Raw genomic sequence first — 25,567 nt, forward strand, 5'->3', positions numbered from 1 at the left:
AAAGCCTCAGCAATGACTCCCATGCTCCCTTTACTCTGGCATAAATCTGCTCTTATCTGTAGGATCAGGCAATATCTGCTCCAGCATCTGCTCCAGCTACAAACCCAGCCACTAACAGCACAACAAAGATACCTATAGAGAATATACCAGGAGGGTGGCACAGGGATGTGCGCGTGTGTGTGTGTGTGTGTGTGTGTGTGTGTGTGTGTGTGTGTGTGTGTGTTCCTGCTCAGCTTATTTTCCTCCAGAAGAGGTTTTTGGCTCATGTGCAGCGCAGCAATCTTTCAATAAAAAACAAACCAAAGCAATCCTCATGCAAAGTGATTTCCATCAACTCTGCCTGTTGTTCAGAGGAAATGAAGACATGCTGGTAGAGAGGGGGGGGGGCGCTCACACACAGGTCAAAGGACAGAGGTGAATGGTCAGGGCTAGATATGAAGTTATGACCGGCATGTCATATTTATTGGAGGGGTTAAGATAATCACTTTGTTTTTTCAAAGGTTAGGAACAAGCCCTGTGTTCCAATCCCCATACTTCCCTACTATTTAGTACGCCAGGAAAAGATTTAGGATGTCCCAATACATGCACGTCAATTGTAGTATGCTGAAAATATATAAATGCCCCACTAACTCCAATAACATTTTGGAGTTCTGTACTTTAGTATGTAGTGTAGTAAAAAGAAAAAGTATGTGATTTGGAACACAGGGAATGTTTCATATTCTGATCCTAGTTTTATGCTGATTCCAGGTCTGTTATTAAGTTGCTCACACCTGGCTGAGGCAGACGAGCGGCTCTGCCAACTATTTTTAGGAAGATGTTTGTTTTGCTCACGGCCGAACTGAAGCAACATCTTTCATAGTGACCTCTTTATTCCAGCTGTGACCCTCACCTCCCCTCAGTCTGTCTCCTCAGTCCACTCCCTACACCACAGACCTGGGGCAGACACTCCCTACACCAGAGCTGCAACGGAACTAAGTACACTTACTCAATGACTCTACTTCAGTACAAGTTTGAGGCTCTTGTACTTGTACTTTCTTTTCATGCTACTTCATACTTCTACTCTATTACAGTTGAGTGGGAGGTATTCTACTTTTCACTCCACTACATTTATCTGATAACTTCAGTTCATTTTACCAAACAAACAATCAATTTATGAATACAATTAAAAAAAACTTAAATCCATAAAATGCTAAATAAATAGTTGTTGTTAGTCCCATACAGATTGAACTCCACCTCATCCAGCTACAAACCTGCTTTTACATTTTGTTTGATCACACTAGTAGAACAGTCATTTCTGCATTGATTACTATTAATACTTCAAATACACTTTCCTGATTATACTTTACCTAAGGTAACGTTTTGACTGCAGGACCTTTACTTGTACCAGATCATTTGTTTACAGTTTGGGGTATGACCTTTTACATCTTTGAGCATTATACTGTACAGTCCATACAAGCTAAATACTCTGCATACTTAAAGGTTCAAGCGGAATGGTCCGTTTAGCCATCTTCCTGTCACTGACTGCAGTTAGCAGTCCCCTCCCTCGTCCCTACGTCACCACATTAATGCACTGCTGTCTTCACGCAGCGAGTTATCTAGCATCATCTCAGATCCATAAGTGTGATAAAACATGATAAAACCCATCAAAACAGACATTGGGAAGGATTTTTACCTGCTCCGCCATTGTAGGCGCATAAACATTCACCCATGCATCTGTCGCTCTGCACGTGACGGGTGCCGGTTTGTAGCGTTCTCTCTTCTGATTGGTTATCAGTAGTGGGATCCCCGAAAAGTTTATTTGCCGATTACATGCAGAGCGAGTGACTGAGAGATCGGCTTTATGAAACGTGCACACTATATAAGTGATCACTGTATGAATAAAGAGCGATTTTAACACTTATATTAACATAAATAAATCGCTTACTTCACCTTTAAATACTTTGACAGTTTTAACAGAAGGGATCTCTACTCTGACTCAAGTCTGGTTTTCAGGTTGTCTTTACACCACTGCCCTGCTCTCCAGATAGATACAGCCTGGCTGTGAGTCAACACATGTCCTCTGCACTGCATAACATATAACTATCATGATGATTAATCACCATTCATTTTACCATTAGAAATATGCCCGAAAAATTCGAATTTTCTCTGTACATTGTTGTATGAACGGTAAGATAAATGACAGAAGGTGGATATACATTTAAAATGAGTATGTCTATTAATAGAAAATCGAAATGATGGTTTTAATACTGATAATACATTTAAATCAAACTAAAATATATACCTACCACACCATAATTCAATTGGTCTGTCTCTTTACTATGTCTTTGGGCAAATATAGGCTATATAATGGCATTTATTTGGTGAATCTATAGGTTGTGCATTCTTGAATACAACTTGATTACAGTCCGGTGTGTGTGTGTGTGCGCGCGGGCGTGCGTGCGTGTGTGAATTAGTTAAGAGAGACTAAATGTTACAAGTAAATAATGTGGTGAGGAAATAGCTGAGCTCCAGGTGCTGGCAGTGGGGGTCAGAGGGTGACAGCCCCAGCCCTCAGGCCTCCCTGACCCCACTACACTGATGAATAGTCTGCTAACAAGGACCAGCTCTCTTTCACTGGCTCTGCACTCTCTCTCTCTTCTCTCTTTCACTGGCTCTGCACTCTCTCTCTCTTCTCTCTTTCACTGGCTCTGCACTCTCTCTCTCTCTTCTGTCTCCTGCATGGGGAGTGGACTGATCTGGGCTGGCAGCACAGAGTGGGAACACTTCTCTACCTGCTGAACCTTTAAACTACCTCACCATCTGTCCTCTGCCTTGGATTTATAATTATCATATCACATTCAAACTGAGGCACTGTCGCACTTTTACATAACCTGACCCCTATCTCCACCGGCACGCTCAATACTTAAGAATAGATTGAATAAATGATTATTGGGTGAGGTGTTAAATCTTTGGCTGGGCAATAGAAGTGCTCTCTTTCTAATGAGGGCTGCTCCATCTCATGTCTGGCCTTATCCCCACACAGCTAGGGGAAATGAGGAAGCTAATCACAGGCACATGCAGAAAACCTCCCTCACACACACATACACATGCAGACACATGCACACACACACATGCAGACACACGCACACACACACATGCAGACACACGCACGCACACGCACACACACACACACACATGCAGACACATGCACACACACACATGCAGACACACGCACGCACACAAACGCACACACACACACACATGCAGACACACACACACACACACATGCAGACACACCCAACTCAGCCCCTACACAAATGGACCAAATGGCAGATGAGGACTTTGCACACACACTGTTTGACACCCCATTTGCACATATCATATCATAGAGCCAATTAAAGAGATGAGTCTTATTAGCAGAGGTGTCCTGAAGCTCGTTAATCACTGGGGTTTCCTGGCAGGGGCTGGTGACATGCAGCGCTCTCTGTCATCTTTACAACACCTGTCTCATCACGCCCTTATAAGACACTCATCCAAACTTTACTGAGACTCATGATTGAGGGGAGCTGGCTTGGCCCACAAATGCGTTCAGCTATATCGGGCAGGTCACTTTGAAGGAGCTTGGGGGGGGGGGGCGGGCGCTAGTGGTGTAGTGGTTTGCCCCCTCCTGCAGAGCTCAGGCCCCTCTGGGATGAGCCAAAGACGCCCCACAACAATGGAGAGAGAGAGGTGAGGAGAGGAAGAGAGGAGGTGTAGAGGAGTCGGGTTCCTGGGGTAATGACTCTTGTTTTCTCGCCTCACAGGGTCAGCGCTCCGCTCGGCCCGTGTGTCCCACCTGCAGCTGGGCCGATGACAGCTTCCCTCCACGCGATGCCCCGTCCCACAGGCAGGGGGACACTAATCCTCCCCAGCCCTCTGTCTGTGGTACAATAGGTCTGTCACTCGTCCACTCATTCAGCATGGCTTTAGCATGCTCTGCCCCGTGTCAATAGCCAGAGAAGAGACAGGAGACAGTAGGTTTCCCACGCCGCTCTATTCATAGCTTTTCCAATGGAATCTTACAGACCTGTTCGGGCCTGTCTCATGAAAAACCTGCTCCTCATAATGAAGGCCATTGATCCTTGTTCTCATTCCACGTTCACCTTGACATCTCTGTTACGGCCCACACAGCGGCGCCTCTTTGTCCGCCACACATTCTTTCCCTTTATTTTTGCTCATCAGATGTGATTGTTCTTGTGCGCATGCGGTGCATTGTTGGAGCAACACTAGTAGATGGCTCTGGATATTTGAGTGTCAGTCCTTATCTTAGGTCCTCTTAGGTAAATGATTTTCCAGGGTCAGCTTGCTTTCAAATGCCATTTTGAGCCGAGGAGAAGCCTGTAAATGCCTCTCATTGATGATTTATCTATGGGATTAGAATTTAGAATTTTGGGAGCGCCCCCAAACCCCTATTCCCCCATAGAGGTGTCGTTCTCTGCATGTCATTCCCCTCTCTACCCCATTTCATCTATGTCTCTCGAAATCTAATACAAGCAAAAATGCCAAAGCCAACACATCTTGTAATCCATGTAAAGAAGCTCTTCTGAGAGGTGTGATACATTTTAGTAAAGAAAGGCTGGTAGTCTACACTTTGTGTTGTGCATATTTAAATAGACATGAAATCCCAGGGTTCTCAACTTTTGGAAATTGTTTAGAGTGAGACAGAAGCGGATTTCCCATGCGAGTTTTTTTTGTTTATTAATTTAAAGCATACTAATGGTTTTTAACACAAGTTCAGTTCAGTACAATTTCTTTGTTTTAGTTCAAATATAGCCTATTGCAAGCATATTGACATTTCGGCAATTCCAAAAGTGTCTCTTTTTACAGTGGAGAGACTGATAGCCTCTCCACTTTTTTACAGTGGAGTGGCTGACGATCTTTTTTTGCTCATAACTCCCCAACCAAACATCCCACATTCAAAACCTCTATATCCACAGATTCACTGAATTATGATGCACAATTTAGCATAGGCCACGTCCATTTAAGCCGTTAAGGATTATTAGCAAAATTGCAACTGCAAAACGGACTTTCCATTTCAGCTCCCATAATTTCTCTGCCATTTTTTTTGCTTTCTGCTCTATAACTCCCAAACCGAACATCCCACATTCAAACACTTATCCCCAGATTCTGTGAAGTGAGCGGCCGGCGCCACGGTCGATCGGGTCCGAGTTGCGTCGGAGGCTTGGCCCCCGGTCATAACTGCTTGCAATAGGACCCAAGAGCTCGTTGCAGAGAAAGGTTAACGGAACCGTATGGTGATGACGGTCAGGATTTGCTGCACATTGTTCTGACAGCAGACGTGTGACGTAATGATAGGCGAAGCACTGCCTCAGGCTGGACATGACGCTCCTCTGCTAATACAGCTGCATTGATCTGAGCCTATGCTTTTTAATATGCATGTCTTCACTTTTATCACTACAGCAACTATAGGGCTCGTTGTCTCAGCACAACAGGACATTATACTGTATGGGGCCCTTTTGATAGGCAACATCAAAGCTGTCACTTAGCGATATGTAGGCTATGCATTACAGATGCTGCACAATGCCTTGCAATAGGCCTACATATTCATAGCTTTAATAGCAAAGTGAAAAATAGACATATATTACAGAGTGACACCATTTTGTATACTAGTAACAGCACCGCCAGGATGAATGCCTTGGACTATACTGCCCTCTTGAGGCTTCAAAAGTGCACAACACGTGTCACACTAACTCTATATTCTAAATCTAGAATTTAAACCAAATGGTGTAAATCGGCCAAAGAGAAAAACTATGAAAAGATATAGTGTGCAGGCTGAATGGGATTAGGCCCAGGATCAGTTGTAGTAAATACATTGTGGCAAATGTAAAAAGTAGCACGGATGAAATGTGTTGATTTTTATTCAAAAGTTACTGTCTCCAGACAAGTACAAATCAGAAAACAGAGTGACTGAAAGAGGATGGTATAATAGACAACAACTTAGAGTGTAGGCAAGAGTGCAGGAAAAAAGAAAAACACACAGAAATGGCCAAAAGGAGGGGAAACAAATTAAATTTGTATATATACACATGATCTAATACGAATTTCTACCAATGTAGTGGTAAGTAACAAACAATAAACAGTACTTTTTCCTTAAAAGAATTTCTTTACTTACATAAAATAATTAGGCAAAACACATATAGTCTGTTCATCTACTTTATCACATTACATCCGACCACCTCATGTTTCATGTTCTAAAGAAGCCAATTATCCACCTTTAAACATGGCCGATCCTCTGACATGGAAGATTACTGTGAGAGAAGGTGACCGTCACAAGCATGTTTAAGGCTTAAGCATGGAATGACTACAAAATAACCTCAGTAGACAAAACATTTCATTCAAACTTGTGTGTGACAAATATATGTCAAAATCTAAGCTTTGTCTAGCTGCCACAGCGCTGCTGAATAACTCCTGTTCAGTATTGTCTGAATGACTACCTTTCACGTTTAACATTTGAAATCTTTAAGTATTTTGTGACAGGACTGTTCATGTTGAGAAAACCTTAAAGCTGAATTTCACAAGTCTTTTCATTAGTTTTATCCAAACTAATTTACACGTAGGAAAAAAGGTAAGAAACCCCAAGACATTATCAAGACCAAAAGAAACAAAACAAAAACCATAAAAATACAAATTTAAAAATCTTCCTTGACGCATGGCTTCACATGCCTTCATTTTTTTTTAACTTTACACATTTCTCAAACTTTGTGACTGAAGGTTGAAGAGTTGAAAATAAGAAAAAACAAAAAAGCACATATATAAAATCAGCACCGATTCATATATAACTTTTATTTAAAATGTAGAGATACCCATTTCAACATTATGCTGCTGGATTTTAAGAAGAAAAGATGTGTAATTCTTTGAGCGAGCAGCTTAGAGCCAGAGCCCACACAGTGGCACTACTGGGAGAAAGACCTGCTCATTGTTGGGGGGGAGATGGTGGTTGAGGAGTGGTCCAGATCTGGGGGTAAGCTCCAGGACGCACTGCCTAACAGTGTGGAGCGTTCACAGCATAAAGGGATCATGATTCTACGTGACATCTCACCATCTTAACCACCAGTGGTTATCAGGGCCCAAGATCAGGCCCAACAAACGTAAGAGATAGAGGGAGGAAAATATAAGAAAAGAGCACAGAAACATAAAGACCTCCATCCACTTTGCTAGCACAGTACAAGCAAGCTACTACAGTCTGTTTATAAATTACTACTTCACACCTGGTAACTTACTACAATTGTAAAAAGGGTTAGACATGAACAAAAACAATGGTTCTTAAGTTAAACACACCAATTCATCCCCGTTTTTTTTCTTTTTTTTTAAAAGGAAAGAGAAAAAAAAAAGCTATTATGGATTTTTCTTCAGACATGTCTCATTTCTAATAGGTTTGGAAGTGGCCTGTTTCACTAGCTCTGAACAGGAAGAGCTTACCCAAGATTATAAAAGTAAATATTTGAAACAAAGTCCTCTCTGAGCAAGCAACACTGAGTGTGGGTTGTCATTGGTCCACGTGGAGTACAAGCCAGAATTTTTTTTAAATTTTTGTTTTTTCTTACAGAAAACACGTCGGTTTTCGCATCTAAAATTCTCTTTAAATACAAAGCGCCTCTTCTGTTCTCCCAGCATCAAAATCATCTGGGTATTAGCTTAAAACATGGACACCCCAAGGACCTAGAGGGAAGAGAAAAACAAGTTAAATACTCAGATTTAATAGAAATTGAATTGGTAGGCATTATGCCATGCTGATATTGAAAAACATGAACATTTATTATACTGCAAAATATTGGCATTTGCAAATTTATGAAATAAACAAGCGTTACTTTATATTATTGTCTGTGATATCTATAAAGTTGATGAGGTGACTGACTGGGTCTCTAACACACTACAATGTCTGAACAGTGCTTCCACTGAAGCCAATTCACAGCATTAGGTTTGAGGAAGAATTGGCAGTTTAAGACATTATATATCACACAGCATTGGGTGCATTTGACATTTGTGTCTGCCTTTTCCAAACAGAATGTAGCTCCTGGGCTGCAGTGTGTGGAGCAGCTCAGAAAAAGCTTAATGGAAAAAGTGGTATGGGTCTTCCTCTTCCCTCCCATGTGTTCTATACTGAGGCAGTGTGAGGAGCCAAGGTTAAAACAAACACTTCAAGACCAGCGCTTTGTTTACACCGGCAACAACTGGTGCTTTGCCATCAAGTGTTGCATTCACCTGCAGTAATAATGATTGGATTTATATAGCACTTTTCAAGGCACTCAAAGTACTTTACAGGGTTCCAGGTTCCATTCAGTCACACAGTCATACCGGTGGTGGTAAACTACCATAGTAGCCACAGCTGCCCTGGGGCAGACTGACGGTCAGTCTCCCCTCCGACCACCACCTCAAACATACACAGACAAAACAACCATGACACAGGTGGCAGAGCGGGGCTCGAACCGCCAACCCTTGGATCATTGGCCAACCCGCTCTACCACCTGAGCCACGGACGCCCGGACATTTAGCCTGATCAACTTGTTTTTTGCTTTCTTTATATGTCCATGGTATTTAGTCCCGCCGCGTGCAGCCTTTTCTGGCTCTCTTTCATTTGATTTGCATCACAGATCAGAAAACACGTTATGAAATGTCCATATATTCACTAAGCTCACCCAGTTGTGTTGGTTGTTGGGGATGTTACTTTAAACATACTGTACAGGACAGGAGAGGAGACATGTAGGGCAGCTAGCAGCTTGTCTATAGTAGCCAGCTGGGACAGACATGATAGCGATGGATTACGTTACAAGCCTCAGACTGAACTGATTACCTCAATTAAGTATTCAGGCTGAGACACGGCTTGCATTTGAAAACATGTATCCTAAAACAAGCACATAACATTCAACTTTATCATGCCTGTGTTTACATGCATAGGAATGTACGTGACGCATCCCTACAGCTGACTGTGTGGCAGAGTCACATCGGGACAACAACCATCCCTTTTAATGGCCCGTAGCAATATTCTTCTACTTCTTTTAGCAAACCGATACAAGGGGGGTATTTCTTTAACATTTTCCATCTATATTTTTTTCGGTTGCTTCAGTTAATAGTGCAACAACTGCTTGTAATTTCTGCTTTGCTACTTGGCTCCGGAATCGGCTTTCTGCCCCTTTGTATGACGACCCCGCCCACATTCAGGAGGTACTATTTGCAGAGGGAAACGACCCGTGCTGCTACCAAACCAAGTTCAGTCGAGTAGAGCTACATGTGTGGTGGAAAAGTGATTTGAGCGCCCTGAATACAAAACGCTTGCAAGTGGTGCATGTATTATATGGACCCAACGCTCCTATTCTTGATTTTCATCCATACATGTTATACTCTGAAATGGCAAGTTGAGTTTGCTGTCACTCTGCCTCACAAGTATCTCCAGCTGGCAGTTAAAACACCCAAAATGAAATGAGGAATTTAGAGTAGAGCATAAGACTGGAGCTGGTCAGAATACTAGGTGCTGCTTACCGACTCATCCATGATAGAAGCAGGGTCAAAGTAGTCTGGCTTGAGCTCAGAGCGCTCCCGCCGGTTCTTAGAGGGCGGCTGGAAGACAACGGCAGTGTGTTTACAGTACATCCATTACAACAGCTGCTTTGGCAGACATCCAATCAAGATATTAACAAGCTTTGGCATTTACTAAACATGTAGTGCTGAAAACTGTCGAGGGAAACACTACACATTGTTGTATTGTGTATGTGTGTATGATGCATGATATACAATTAAAAAAGGTGTATAATTTGAGCCTTGAACTCCTGCAGCAAAATTTGGAAAGAAATGATCACAAATGCAGCAAGTGGAGTGAATTTAGAGAAACTTGGGTAGTTGATGAGTTTTCTGCTTGATTCAACATGACATTTGTCTCTTTCACTAACCCAAATCAGACATTAGTTTAGTTGAGTCTTTACACTCATCCTACTTGGTTCTGTGGTGTTGGTGTAAATGCTCAAATAAATGAATCATGCCAGGTCAACAGTTGAAAGGCACCGTCAAGCACAGCCTTCATAATAGCAGATATTCTTCCCCACAGAAAACTATTCTGTTCAGGCTGGTAACTCCTGATGCAGCCTGAGTATGCATGGCAAACAAGTGACTGAATGGAATTCAATCAGGACTTATTATGGGTTTGGTCATGAGTAGGGCTGCACCTATACATCATTTTTCTATCGACTCATCTATCGCTTATTTTGTTTTAATTAGTTGGTTAATATAATAACACATTTAGCTGTCAGATGTGACATCAGTACAAACAGTAACTAATGTTGCCTCCTTATAGCACTCATGTAAGGCTTTCTGCCAGACATTGTCACATGATCTAATAGTTGATGTGATAGTTCAGTGCAGATGAGAGAGACCTAAGCCGGATGCTGAAGCTGTAAAGTAGAAATGTGTCATGGATGACTATGTGAGTTTAACTCTAAAGTTCCTCTTACCAGATCAATGTCCATTGTGTCAAAGTCCATGCCTTCATTGAGGTCATCCATACGGCCCTCAGATGACATCATCACATCCTCTACAATAGGCTCTTCGTCTTCCTCCATCAGCCCAGTGCCCCGACGACTGCAGAAACAAAGCCAACACAATGATGGAAAGACCCCTTCAATAAGGTATTTAACAAACCTCTCTGTGTGTGACTTACATGGCATGCTGCAGATTGGTCCTGAGCTTGGCATAGTTCATGGCTCTCTCCTGCTGCTGGCGGGCCTCTTCCTGCTGTCTCTGAGCCAACATCCACGTCACCTGGGAACTACAAGACAACACAGCCTGAATCAGACTGCTGTGGTGTGGGTTTGATACGGTCAGTAGGGCTGTGGATGGCACACTGGCCCGCTGCCTATGAACTGCCAGCTTGGATAAAGAAACTAGTCACTCAGTGTCTCAGTAGGGCCAACACATGGCAGCTTTTTAAGTACAAGCATCTTGCTACTGTTTGCCCCGAAACGTAATAGCACGCAAATGGGATTTACTTTGAACCCTGTCCTAATGTGTTTGGCTCATATTCCTCTGATCCCAGTGATTCACTGAACCCAATAATAGGCCTGGATGCAGGCCTAGATATATGTATTAAATATTTCAGTAGGAAGCACTGCAGGAAGGCAGGGAAATAAAAGATAATTAAGTAATTAAAAGAAAATTGCAATCTAAGAGTTTCTGAAATGCTTGAACAACACAACAAATGAGAAGGAGAAACTTTAATGTTGGACTATGCAATAAGAAGTGTGTGAATAAGACTTGGCCCAAAAAGCCATGGAAAGGTTAATGCTGACAACTCTATACAAATGATTAACAAAGTAACTTTGATAGACAATCACTTGTATATGAATGAATGTGTGTAAAGTGTACTGTCCCAAAGTGTACTGTCCCAAAGTGTGAGCCGGCTGCATGGTTAGACCTAAGGAATGCATACTTGTAATCCATGGGTGTCTGGTGGTGCTGAGGCGTCTGTTGATGGTGCTGTGGGATGGTGTGTGGGGGCTGCTGGTCATGGGGCAGGGGGTACACCCCCATAAAGCTGTCATCTCGGCCCCTCTTAGGGTCTCGCATGGCAGTGGAGGTGAGGTGGGGGGACGGCAACATGACTGGGGTCTGCATGCTCTGCTGCCACACATCACTGCTGCTGCTCTCCTCTGCAAAGCAACAACACAGGGACACACATGTGCTTGTTTGGTTAATACTCATTTAAAGGCCAAACATCTTTCTTTAAGTGACCAAATGTCTTCCCAAGACCATCCACAATGTGTTCAAGTAACACAACAAACATGGCCATTGAGACAACCTTTATAGAGATGCCAGGGTGCTGATATAGTTTTGAAGGAAGTTTGATTTTGTTCAAAGGATGTAGAATGAAGTTTAGATTAGAAGTGATAGTACGCTCATTGCACCAGAGGACAGGAGGGCTTTGGGGAGAATAGGCCACAAGACATTGGGACAGTGAAATCCAAAATGAAGCTTACTAAAGAAAACCACACTTAATAAGAATGAAAGGAAATATCATTAATGAAAACCCCAATTGGATTTTGAGAGTACTATAAAGCCATCCATAGGCCAACCAACCTCCCTTGTAAATGAAAAGCTAGCAGATTTTAACAACATGGATGTATGAGAGTCATGAACAGATTTGAGCCTGTGTGATTGCAGGAAGCAGTTTGACTCTCTCCTACCATCTGCTGTTTAATCTCCTGACCCATCAGCGTGGCTGCTAGCAATATGCATGTGGGTTAATCTGGGCTCCAGCTCTGCTTTAGTAACGTAATAGCAGGGTGGGCTGTAGTGTGTGCTTCTCATTAGATCTATTCTCAGTGTTTGTGTGTTGGAAGGGCTTTAGGAGTTTGAACCGATTGATGTTTATAGTTGACAACAGAAAGCCGTCAGCTTAAAGGAGAGTGATTCTGGAGAAGGTTTGGAGACAAACTCACTGTCAAAATCAACTGAGTATCTCCTCAAAATCAGATCCCTGTCCGTACTGTGAGTGTGCTGCTGTTAATATATAGGCTAGGCTCTGTAAACTGCTTTGTGAACAAAGGGGGCCCACTGTAGCATGTTAAAACAGAAACAGAAACAGAAAAATGATGCGCCACCTTGGAATGAAGTAGCCTATAAAAGCACTGAGCTTGTTTTCCATGCATAGCGCTGTGGACACAGGCCCTTATTCGCCCGTGGTTTATAGTTAAAGGTTAGTTCAAAACCGTGATAAATGCTATTTCTTGTAAGCACGTTAATGGCGTTTCCATTCATCAGTAATCATTAAGCTAAAGGACGTTTTTTCCTTCTTTTCGGCTCGGCGCAGTTAAAGTGGATATGGAAAACAATATCAGCACGGCACGGCGCAGCCAAACAGGGCTACAGAGTGCGCATGTTTTGGGCACACAAGCGCCTAAATATCTGTGGAGTGCGCCTAGATATTTTCACTGGTCGCACCAGTGCACCTGACATTTATCACGTCATATTCAATGTAATATTGGGTGTAGTGCTGCACCATTAATATAATCGAAATTGCGATGTGAGCTAGTGCAATTAAATAACTGCACATATGGCTGTGATTGTGATATATTGTAAATAAATGTGCGTGTGTGTGTCTGTAAACATTCCAACCACTCCTCTCTTCTTTTTGGTCGAGCCCCTCGCCCCCTTTGACAGTGTGTGTGTGTGTGTGTGTGTATGTTGTTGTGTCTGTGTGTATATTTGCGCGCGCAGCTGCATGGCGTGCATGCCGGGTGCAGACAGCAGAGTAAACAAACAAACAAACATGGACGCCCTCTGGCGGCAGCATTACGGCCAAGCCTAAACTGAACTGTGTCAAACAAAACGTGTGCTCTATGGGGATATTTAGGAATCGGTACAGTGACGTTAAACAGATAGAAGTGCTGTTTAAAACGTTGCAACACAGCCACAGTGTTGCCAACTCTTCAGTAAGGAAAGTAGCTATTGGCTGTCCAAAAAGTCTCTAGAAGTCGCCAGATGACGTCATCGCCTAATTTGCATATTTGTAGACAGGGGTTTTATACAGTAATATTTGAATAGATGAGGTTCTAGTGTTATGAACGTGACAATCGCATAAACAACCAACGTGATAATGTTAAGTCTAGCAGTAATCATACATGCTCATGGTTTAAAAAAGCACTGCATAACATTTTGAATTGCACTACTCATAGACTGTAGAAGAGGTGGGAAAAGCTGCTAACTGCTAATAGTGATGCTCGTTGAGAAGCGTTAAAAGTGATACTTGCTTTGGCGAAAAAGTCACCAATTACACCAGAAAAAAAAGCTAGATTTGTCGCTGGTCGCTGTTTTGAAAAAGTCGCCAGGGGGCTGAAAAGTCGCTAAATATAGCGACAAAATCGCTAAGTTGGCAACACTGCACAGCCAGTCTCACATGAGCACAGAAGTCAGATGAATGCATGAGAGTGAAGGCCCACGCAAGTTTCAGTTAGTTTACAGACACTGCTACTGTCTCTGCACCTTGGAGGAATGCATATATTTTCATGGGGATTTTTTTTTTTTAAATGTATTATATTTTACTATAATTTGTATTATTCTGAAAACAGTATAGGCTTCTAGTATTTGCCTTATCCTTTATATTTTCAATGATTCTCAATATGTGTTTGTTTTAAATTGAGATCTACAGGTTTCAAAACTATCAATAATATCTCATTTGACTTGAAAACCAAGCCAAGTAGAATCATAATACCATGTATTTATTATATCACAATCACATTCCAAATAGCAATTGGAGATTATATATATATATTTTTTTTTTTTTTTTTTGATTGACCCCGCCTTTAAATCTTGATAAAAGATGCATCTGCCTCCAGTGAATAAAGCCAGGTGTGTATGCTGGAGCGTATGCTACCTTCTGGCAGCTTCCTCTTGGCGGCCGAGGGGCCAGCGGTAGCAGCAGCAGGGGGCTTGGTCTTCTTGGAGCGGATGGAGGAGCCTCTGCTGGAGTAGCCACTCATCACAGACATGGTGTCGTCATCGCCCCCAGCCTGCAGGGAGTTCCTGTAGGAGATGAGGGGCAGCCAGCAGTCTTCTCTCTGCAGGGCCATCTGGAATGTCATGAAGCGCTCCAGGTACATGTGGCTGTGGGGAGGTCACATACACTACATCAGTCAACTCATACAAGGACACACTTTACACAGGAACCAGGTGCACATTCCAACTGGAGGCCCCCACATCAACCCACTCACGCAGCTCAAACACCAGTTGTCACAGACACCTGTTACACCCGTCAACTTACACAGTCCTCTTGTCTTGTCTCATCAGCTTGGAGGAGAACTCGCTGAGGATGTCCAAGAAGGCCAGGTGGAGGGGAGGGCCTCCCTCTCCCTGGGGACTGGGATCCTTAAAGGCAAACTCGATACCATCCCTGAAAGACACACACACAAAACACTGTCAGCAGAGGAAAATAATTGCTTTCATGGACATAGTTTATTAGATTAGTAGGCTGAGTTTGGTTCAAAGTATTTAGTTGAACCAGAGACAGTGGTCACATGCGTTAAATGCCACCAGCATGTCACTAACACTATGAAACCACATATCTCATTGAAACCAACAATGGTGATTATTAGAAAACCTTAATGAATACTTGATATGAATCTGTTAATGATCAATATAGTCCAGGTACACTTATAGGCGTGCTCTGCGTCACTGTGTTTCACTTCACTAAACCCACAACTAATGTCACATTGTGCTGGATCGTAACACTTTGCCTACAAATAGATTTAAAGACAGCCTGTCTTTTAGTACTGTAATGCCTGTTGGGTGCATGGCATATCCCACATACTGTACCCATATGTTGCACAAGTGTAGTGGATACCCAAGCGTGCATACATCCCATGTTATAAGCCACAAAGAAGCCAACAAAGCCAGTGTGATGGGAGTGTACACACTTATTAAAAAAGAAACATGTATAATTTAATAAATAGCAGCCCAAAAACAGCTTAAAGTGGTGTTTATGTTTTTCTACAATACATTGACTGCATGTGAATAGGCAGGACAGCCATATTTAATCACTTAAACCTCTCCAACAACCACAGGGAATAACACAATGGCAAGAGGAAACACAGTATCCAAGCAGTTATGTGTCTAACATGACCAGTGTTTCCCCCAGCGCTTTATAGCTAAGGCGGCCGCCTTAGCAACGCCAGCCTCCCGCCTTGACTACCAACCGACCCCCAAGAAAAAAAAAAAAAAATTATTATTATTATTTTTTTTTTGTGCTGCACAATTAATGTACTAGCAAGCGCGATGTGTGTGTTGTGCATGGTCATAACTGCGCGAAAGGCCGCGATTTGCGGTAAAAAGCATGTGTCTCCAAGCGTTTCTCTATCAGCTGCTCTGTGTCTGCGGCTTTGCGCGCGCAACCGTACCGCACCGCGCGCGACTACGGCATACACGCGGGAGAGTTAAACGAGCAGAAGCAAACCGAGATTAAACTGGTGGCGATAATAAACGCAGTGCAGTTCTATGGGGATATTTAGCTGAACAGAAAGAAGTGCTCTGCAAAGCTAGAATAGTTTAAGACTCCACATCACTGTGGCAACACAACCTATCAGCACAGAGAAAAGTTTGAAGAAGGCATGAGAGTGATGGCCCAGGCAAGTTTCAGTAAGTGTTTACAGAAGTGCCAAACTAGGCCTACTGTCTTTGAAATGTATTAAGTCATTTTAAGGGGAAAACACATTGTATTTATTATTTAAAGTTATTCTTCTAACAGCATGCTAGTGTAGGCCAAGAAGATTTATTTTCTGAATTTTCAATGCTGCTTTATTTTTATGTTTTAAATTGGGAAATACAAGTTCCAAAACGACCTCTGTATTTAAAAATAAATCAAGCAAGTAGGCTTAAAATAATCATTAATCGCACAACAGCCCCTATCCAAAAAGGAACTTTAAAAAGTTGTATTTGCACTTTGATGTGCATACACATGTTAAATGTATGGTCCATTATTTGTATTTAGTGTCTGTATAGTATTGCACCAAAACAGTAGAAGTTTTCTTTAATTGTGCTTTATACTGTCTGTACCTTTACACATAATTTGTACCTGCACATAGCAAACAAAATTGCCAACTGTAAGCTCAGTGTCTGTTGTATTTTTGTATTCAAATAAACAATTGTTTATTTCTTTACGGTGCATTGGCATCTTTGAGCAAAATACCCCTAACATTTTCGCCGCGCCTCCCCTAGCACAGGGCGGTGACCACCTTGACTAAGACATTTTCTGGGGGGAACACTGATGACAGTTCCCATATGCAAGGCAAAGGCTAGAAGCGCGTGGCAGTGGCCCACTGGAGCCTTACTTGTGCAGCATAGCTATGGCGTCTCTGGTTTTGACTTGGTCCAGACCAAAGGTGAGAGAGAAGCGACGGGCCAACTCCTTGATCCCACAGAAGGCAGAGGAGGAGCGGTCGAAGCCGTGACCCAGCTCTGACAGCATTTCATTGAAGAGCTGGCAGGAAGACAGAAAGACATCTTTTAAAGGGCTACACATCAACAAGGCTCACAATGAGTCAATCCATCCATGTATGTGTTAAATATCTAAATATCAAAGATAGTATCGCCAATTGTATAGATATGTTGTATATAGATTATAAGGAATACAACAAGCTAATATAATAAAGATTATTTTTTGAGCTGTGGAAAAGGGGTAGGATTAAATAAGTTCATACTTCTTCCTACTCCTTTTCAGGCATATCATATCAATATCTGTCAATTGTTATGTTTTTTCTTTTTTGTAAAATAATTTAAATATGTTTATTGTGTTTTCATTTGATGTATTTTTTTGTTGATATGTCTGAAATAAATTGAATCAATCACTCAAACGTTGGTACACTGACCTGCTGCAGACTGAGGATGAGGGTCTTGGCACATTGAATCTTGTCGATTTGCCGAGTCTTACTCATAGTCTCCTTGATGATGTCCCCATAGTCATTGTAATACTGCAAAGAAAATAACATGATTGGACGATGCGTAACTATTAGGGCTGTCAAGTGATTCAAAAAATGAATCTAATTAATTACAGGCTCTGTGATTAATTCATCTAAATTAATCACATACTTTTATGACACTTTTATACTTGTTTATAAACAGCTGTATGGCCTACTACAGTTTGTTTCTCTCTCTCTCTCTCGCTCGCTCTCCGTCTCTCGTAACTTATTTCTCCACAACAGACAGCGCTGCACTGCCACAGATGCCTATGCCGATTCTTTCACCATCGTCGTACTCATTGGCAAAAATATTGACACACACACACCCATACACACACACGGGGCGGGTGTCCGTTTACGCGGGAGACGAGACAGCTAGAAAACAAAATTGAGACACACGGAGGAAGATTGAGAGATACTTTTGAACCTACATTGTTGCACCCACTAAATCAATAATGCACAGACACTGCGGAGAATAAAGTAAGATGTCTTCCTACTTTCATGCTTATTTGCCCAAAGCATCCCATAAACCGTCCATAGAGCCCTCGGCCCCGCCCTTTCCCCTGCTTCTCTCTTTACTTTTCTCCCTTTTACCCGTGCGGGCTGTGTAAGCAAGCTACAGGTGCAGCTGCGCACCACTTTTGCACCGGGTCAAAGGGCATTATAGAAGTGTGATTAATCTGCTTTATTTATTTATTTTTTTTAATCGCGTTCATTTTTCTGTGATTAATTAATCAAAATGAACGCGTTAATTTGACAGCCCTAGTAATTATCTCTGTATACATGAGCTGATTTAAATGTGTCATTCCTGAAATAGCAGGGGAGCCTGTTAAAAAGCATGTGTTGATCCGGCACAGTCCTCCGTCTGGAGAATGCTTGTTGTTTTTTAGAACCAGTGAATATCTCCACTGTTTACAGAGCCTAGGCTGTGCATTGACCCATTGATGACTATTGCAATCTAGGATGCATGTCCTTAATGCCTGAGGGTTTTCTGAAAAAATAGTATGAATTGTCAAGTCTACCAAAACCTTAATATCTAAGCCTGTGCAGCACATAGAAACATGAAATAAAATACATTTAAAAGTTAAGGATCACAGGTTTTATTTAAACATGCTCCCTTAGCACTTACAAACCAACACATTTTTCAAAAAATCGTCAAAATTAGATGGGGGAGAAAAATTAATAATAAATAATATAAAATATTTAAAAATAATGTGCTAAATGAGGTTATAATCCTGCTTCCTTTTAGCATGGATAGTAGTGACTGAGTGTGTAGTGGAGGGATAAAGATAGACAGATAAAGGAAGGAGGAGATAGCTTTATTTTATTATTTAGTTCAGTTATCACTGGCACCATAAATCCAACTTCCCAGTACATCTGGAACGCAGACTGACTCCGGCTATCAGGAGCCAATCAGCTGGTCCAAACGACTGTATACCACAGAGATGAAAACGAAACTGAAACTTAACTATCGCCTGGCTGGGCTGAATTTGAGTTGGAGCAGCAAAATATAGCCTAAATTCATAAATATTGTTAATAAATAGATGCAATGTGTTGTGTGATTTTCGTCAGTAGCCTATAGTAGACCTTGATTCTGCGCACCAAACGCCACTAACTGTTCTGTAATACATTATCGCCGACACAGCCGGCGTATTTTATTTATTTATTTAATTTTTTTTTTATTGACGTGATTTTCGGCAAACCACACAACTTTTGGGTGGTCACGTGGTCTTAAAAAAATCAACAAAACCCACCTCATGTGTATTTGAACCAATGACGGTGCATTTTATGCTGCGCACGCCATGAAAATTAGATAAAGTAACAATGCTGCGTGACGCAGCATCAGGCAGGAGATACAATGTGGCATCGCGCAGCAGCCGTCATCAATGGGTTAAAACTGGATTTTTCCCAGCACGCACGCACGCGCGCACACACACACACACACACACACACACACACACACACACACACACACACACACACACACACACACACACACACACACACACACACACACACACACACACACACACACACACACACACACACACACACACACACACACACACACACACACACACACACACACACACACACACACACACACACACACACACACACACACACACACACACACACACACACACACACACACACACACACACACACACACACACACGAGGAGATTTTCACTGATTCTGACAAAAAGTGTTCTCCAGGAATGCTAACTCCACCTTTAATGTACAAATAAAAAACATTTTTAAACTTTAAAAAAAGAAAAGAAAAGGTGAACTTACCCTCATGTACTGTTTGAAGATATCAGCTCCAGTACTCATTTCTACCACACAGTAGATGATGAGTTTACAGTAGGCAGCCAGGAGGTTTCTCCTCTTGTGCAGAGCTTCAATCTTCACCGCCTCATCGTCCTGTTGCCCATCTGAGACCATAGAGACAAAGAGAAACGCTCAACAGGCTGCACATTGACACATTTGAAAAAAGCATGATTTGACTAGCTGTCCTTGCCTATTGGAGTAGAGCAGAAAGTCAATCAAATCCGTTTTAATTGTATCCCAATATCACAAATGGCCATTTGGCTTCACATTGCGTACACAATAGGAAGCCTTCTGTCCTTAGCCCGGCCTTTAGCGGGCAGTGCAGTGAGTGTCTCATGTACCTGTGCTGTTGGTGTCGTCGTCCTGGTCGATGAAGACATGGTTGAGGATGAAGGAGAGCAGCTCGGCCTGTAGCGAGTCCTCTGGAGAGTAGACCAGAGGCTCCAGGTGTTCCCTCCCTCCTGACACCATCTGGTGGCTGAAGATCAGCAGCAGGTCACACAGGATGGTGAAGGCCTGGGAGCACACACACACACACACACACATACAGGTTAATACATGCACTGCAGACACATGAGGGCATTATACAGAGAACCGCAGAGAACTGGAAACATTGATTTCTTACATTAGTTGTGGCAACAAGTAACAAAATAAAGTTTCTTTGCACATGGACAAGGAAAAAAGATGGTATGCATTGAAGCCACTTGTTCATGCAATATCTGTCCTCTTCCCAGCACTTTTAGCCAAAATGATTCCCATTAATATTGATGACCCCCATTGTTTACTCTGTCCTTCTTTCTATTTGCTTGATGCAGGTTTGACTCCTACTGCTACACATGATGTGTTGTTGTTGTTGTTGTGTCACCTGTTCTTTGACGGCTGTGTTGACATTGGTGAGGTAGCGCTGACACATCATACAGAAGGCCCTCATCTGCTTCCTCAGGGTCACCAGGTCATCCTGTTTGAACACATGCTCAGATAAACACATATCCACTTCATTTGAAAAGAGAGAGAAACAGGGAGCAGTTAGGGCTGTAACGATATGTGTATCGAACCGAGATTGGCGATACACAGAGGCACGATCCTGCATTTTGGTGTGAGAAGGCAAGATCGCATTTATTTTTTGGCTTAAGTTTTGGATCAAAGGTTTGGTGAAGGAAGCTGTAGCTCTTAAGTGTTTATTTGTTTTCTAACTTGATTTTTGGTTTACAGCACAGTTCAATATATAGATTTGTTTTCAACAGTTTTATTTTGTTACAGAGAAGAGAGAAATGTTATATCTTTGGTTATTTATTTAATCATGCTACTTCAAATGTTCTTTGTGTTCAAATCTGTTCAGGTTATTTGTTATTAAATGTTCATTAAGTTAAATGTTATTATAAATGTTCATTAAATAAAATGCTTTTCAAATTTCAAAAATCGTTGTATGTATCGAATCGTGGGTGAAGAATCATGATAGAAATGGAATGGTGAATCTTTGTATGGTTACGGCCCTAGGAGCCATATGTTGTGAGGAGGAGAGCTGACCTTCCTGGAGCTGCCCTCAGATGACTTGGCCAGGTTCCACAGGATGACATAGTGGGTACACTGCAGCGACTGGATGACTATCTGCTCACAGGAGAAGCACAATCCCACACATGGTCAGATGTAGCACAAGCACAAACGTTGACAATTGAATGATTGGTAGAACTTGACTATTTACTAACCTGCTCAGGCATATCTCCATTCTCTATGCCTGTGTTGAGCAGCTTGAAGTTGCTGGTGAAGAGGTCCCACCCCGACAGGTCATGTGCACTGCAATGCATTTCACAAAAATATAAGTCACTCTAAGTCACAATAAGTATCGGAGGGGAATATCCAGCGCAGAATCAAACAGATACTCCAGACATATGGATGTCTTACTTGTGAAATGCTGTGATCCTTTTTAGAGTAGACACAATCTGATACGCATCATCTTCATCAGCTTCTTCACCCTGAAAAAAGAACATTTGGAAATGTATTGAATTTTAAAGATCAACATTTGTATAGAATGAATACAAACATATAGTATTTTTCAAATATTTTTGATAAAACAAATAAATCAGATGTTCTTCTTACACCCAATTTTGTTAGGTTTTTGTCAAAGTGTTTTAACCATACAGTTATGGGTGGGCGGTCATGTTATGCCATGAGATGGATTTTACAATACCGTCATGACGACATAAATACCCACATGTGTTGGTTTTAGCGCGCACATTAAGTTTTAAGCAATAAAACCACACACACCCACCCACACACACACTCACACACTCACCCACCCACAATCGCTCTCTCCGCAGAGTGAAACTCCGAGCAGCCTTGCTTCTTGCCATATGTCACCATGTCTTAAAATGTCCACATTTGTATCCGATTGTTTTTGAATATTTTCATCCGGCCAAATTTGCAACAAACGTATTGGTTTGCCGGGAACAGTCTCAGGGTTTCCCCCAGCAAAGTTGTTTTGCCTGGTGGCAATACTGCCGCACCATTTGATGAAATCCATTTTGATTATATTGGACAACATTGCAATTTGAAACTAAGGATGCACAAGACTATTCGGTTAAAGGTTTAACGGTCCGCTGCCTTATAGGGCTGGCCCGAATTATTCGAAAATCCGAGTACTCGTTTGTTAAATTAGTATTCGGAGCTCAATTCAGTATTCGGGATATTTGGACATTGTGGGTTGTTTTCTCACCAGGGTTCAACACAACTTTTTTTTCCTACTGGCCCGCCGGGCCAGTGGATCCGAGTTTTACTGGCCCCTTGTATATTTTCACTGGCCCTGCACACACTTTTTTTTTCTTCATAATTTAGTGTCAATAATTATAATACCTGTATTAGAAAAATAACCACATCTAAAGGGAATATCTATACTGTAACAGTATAGATATTCCCTTTAGATTTGGTTATTTTTCTTTTAGTTAATTATATGAAATGTTGAGATTGCTCATACACATAATATAAAACCAGGCAAAAATTGAATTTGAAGCCTACAACTGAAAGTATGTGGATGGGGTAGGCCAGTATTTTAAAGTCCAGTAGTTAGATGATTGTTTTTATTCTTGAATTTGGGTTTAATGTTTAATGAATAGTTCACCTGCAGAAGTCATGATCAAACATAGGGAAAAATAAGAGATGAAGGTCTGATCAGTCTTGGTGGTGTGGTAGGCTGTTTTTATTACTTTTTTTATATGCATTAGGGATGTGAATGTGTCGACCGAATGACCGGTTTTCCACTTGCGCTCAAGTTGACTTTAAAAATAGAATAGAAATCCGAAAATCAGGGGGTTATGCCGTTTTTTTTAAATGGGAGATTTCACCGTGTATGCGAGTTCACGTCTGCTCGTGAGCGCGCTGCAGGAGCGTCACTTCAAACTATTGATACAAAACAATGCGGTGCAAAATATGCAGCATTAGTTAAACGCTCGTCTAAGACTATGACGTTAAATCACCTTAGAAACACACAATGCCTTCGTCCAAGCATAGCAGCGTTTCACCGTGAGATCTCGCCAGCGAGTGAGCCGCCGCGCAGAAGAACTGTGGTTTGTGGCTAAAATAATAACCGGGGATATTCCCCCCGTTAGCGATTTCAATGGGAAAGACTTCAGCGATCTGATTGTATGTCTCGAGCCTGAAAACACAGAGCCATGTCGGCAGACAAACTGCGCGACTAAGGAACTGTCCGTGATCCGAGTCCCTCCGTCAGTTTCTGTCTACAACCGACACAATCACTGGAGACGCATTCACAGCGGTTAAAAAAAGCCTCTCATTTGTATTACCATTACGGCTTTGATGCAAATACTGTAACATTACGGCGACAGCTAAAGGAAAAGCGCAGTTTTCATTTTCTGCACCTCAACCTCTGCTGTGGGAAGAAAGAAAGGGGGCAAAGTAAGTCGATTGATTTGTCGACTCGCAGGCGTACGGTAGGCAGCTCTGCCAACGGAGCGAGAGTGCGCCCGCTTGTTGCTCCGCCTGCCAAAACGCCCACGCATCGATTGTCCACTGGCCTTTCATTAAAAAATGTATTTTATATTAGGTTTATTATATTGAGTCTTAAATAAACACTCCTTTCATTACGACTCTCAACGCACATTTCAATGAACCATGATGTAGTATACAAAAAGACTGGCCCGGGCGGGACAGTGACTGGCCAATCAACTTGCCCTGCATATGATTTTACTGGCCCCGGGCCAGCGGGCCATTGGTTATGTCGAACCCTGCTCACTGTTTTTTAATAGACTAGTCTTAATTAAAACTTCCGTTTAGACGTTGGGGAAATGAGACGTTAGGTGCATCCCCAATTCAAAAAGACAATATTTAATAATGAACAGGTAAAAGATGCAATTTGGTGTATTCTGGTCATGAGAATTCAAATTCAAAGAAAAGAGAGAGAAAATACATTAAATAAGACAGAAAATAATATGGAGCCTCAAATCAATCACACCAAATTCCCTTACAATAAACTAGTAATATTGTGGCAAACAGGATTTTCGTTATAATTGCTACACAACCATCAATCAAACACATACAAATACACTCTCTAGTCACCCATAGTTTCTCGCACACACACACACACACACACACACACACACACACACACACACACACACACACACACACACACACACACACACACACACACACACACACACAGCGCTGGAACATAACGGTGCAAAATATAATGATAGTGGAGGAAACAGGTGAGTGTGTTGTTTCGGCTCTGATCTGCTATAATCACTACATTCACCTCAGGTGTGTCGGCCAGAACACCACGCCCCATTCAAACACCGTGAAAACAGCAATAGCCAAAAGCACATTATTAACTTCAGGTGACACGTTAATCTGCAGTGACAATCCGCAAATCGCGGCCATTAATCAGCGCGCATAGATCAATACATTCGGCCATATAAAACAATGTTTGGAAAACTCTGTATTTATTTATAAAAGTGATTCACATAAACTAAGTAGTAGGGCTGGCCCGAATTATTCGAATATTCGAATACTCGTTCGGAAAATTAGTATTCGGAGCTTAAATTAGTATTCGGAGCTTCGTTTTTTTTTTTTTTTTTTAAATTATAATTTTTTTTTTTTTTTTTTTTTTTTTTTTTACTTTTTTTTTTGCAAGAAGCTAGTACTGTAATATAATGTCATCAACTAATTTTATATTTGGATATAAAAGTTAGTAATATTGTAGTAGTAGTAGTATTGCTCTTTAGGAGGATATTACATCACTAAGTGTCATAGCGCATCCATTACTTCACCTCCGAGCGCGTAAATCTTCAACAAAATATGCAGATACTGTCAAAATCGGTTCCAGGGAGTATATAGGGATTATTAACGTTTAAAAAAAAATAAAAAAAATAAATAATTTTTTAATTTTTTTTTTTTTTTTTTTTTAATGTTGTTTTTTATGGTGTGCTTTTCTGGAACGAATATTCGAATATTCGCTCGGAAAAACCAACGAATATTCGAAGCCTGAAAAATGGTATTCGGGCCAGCCCTACTAAGTAGGCACATTAACACGGTAAAATAATAATACTGCGGCTTCTTGCACGCGCCGATAACTTGGAGAGAGGAAAAAAGTAAACTTCCCTGCAGACGCTCTGACTGACTGATGTCCCCGCCCCTCAATGACAAATGACCGTCAAAGCACATATGATACGAGTTACCATCTGTCACTCATAGTAAGTCACTCCACACATACATTGTGCAGGCCAATGTGGATCCTGCCCCTCCTAC

At 41.8% G+C, this 25,567-nt stretch overlaps 1 protein-coding gene across 2 annotated transcripts in view; it reads right to left on the bottom strand.

Moving 5' to 3' along the window:
• Positions 1 to 5,885: 5,885 nt before the first annotated feature.
• The window catches only part of stag2b (STAG2 cohesin complex component b), a 43,945-nt gene continuing 24,263 nt past the window's right edge, over positions 5,886 to 25,567 (bottom strand). For both annotated transcript variants that reach the window (XM_080035763.1, XM_080035762.1), the window contains exons 20-34: positions 21,710 to 21,780; positions 21,514 to 21,601; positions 21,335 to 21,415; positions 20,673 to 20,765; positions 20,149 to 20,323; positions 19,772 to 19,911; positions 17,385 to 17,486; positions 16,848 to 16,996; positions 14,786 to 14,914; positions 14,399 to 14,628; positions 11,456 to 11,675; positions 10,688 to 10,795; positions 10,482 to 10,608; positions 9,517 to 9,594; positions 5,886 to 7,698 (exon numbers count right to left, since the gene is read on the bottom strand). In XM_080035763.1, coding sequence (XP_079891889.1) covers positions 7,675 to 7,698; positions 9,517 to 9,594; positions 10,482 to 10,608; positions 10,688 to 10,795; positions 11,456 to 11,675; positions 14,399 to 14,628; positions 14,786 to 14,914; positions 16,848 to 16,996; positions 17,385 to 17,486; positions 19,772 to 19,911; positions 20,149 to 20,323; positions 20,673 to 20,765; positions 21,335 to 21,415; positions 21,514 to 21,601; positions 21,710 to 21,780 — 1,815 coding nt within the window. In that variant the 3' untranslated portion in view covers positions 5,886 to 7,674. The remainder of the gene's footprint in view (positions 7,699 to 9,516; positions 9,595 to 10,481; positions 10,609 to 10,687; positions 10,796 to 11,455; positions 11,676 to 14,398; positions 14,629 to 14,785; positions 14,915 to 16,847; positions 16,997 to 17,384; positions 17,487 to 19,771; positions 19,912 to 20,148; positions 20,324 to 20,672; positions 20,766 to 21,334; positions 21,416 to 21,513; positions 21,602 to 21,709; positions 21,781 to 25,567) is intronic.

Source organism: Ammodytes marinus (assembly GCF_949987685.1).
Source record: "Ammodytes marinus genome assembly, chromosome: 10".
Classification (NCBI taxonomy): Eukaryota; Metazoa; Chordata; class Actinopteri; order Uranoscopiformes; family Ammodytidae; genus Ammodytes; species Ammodytes marinus.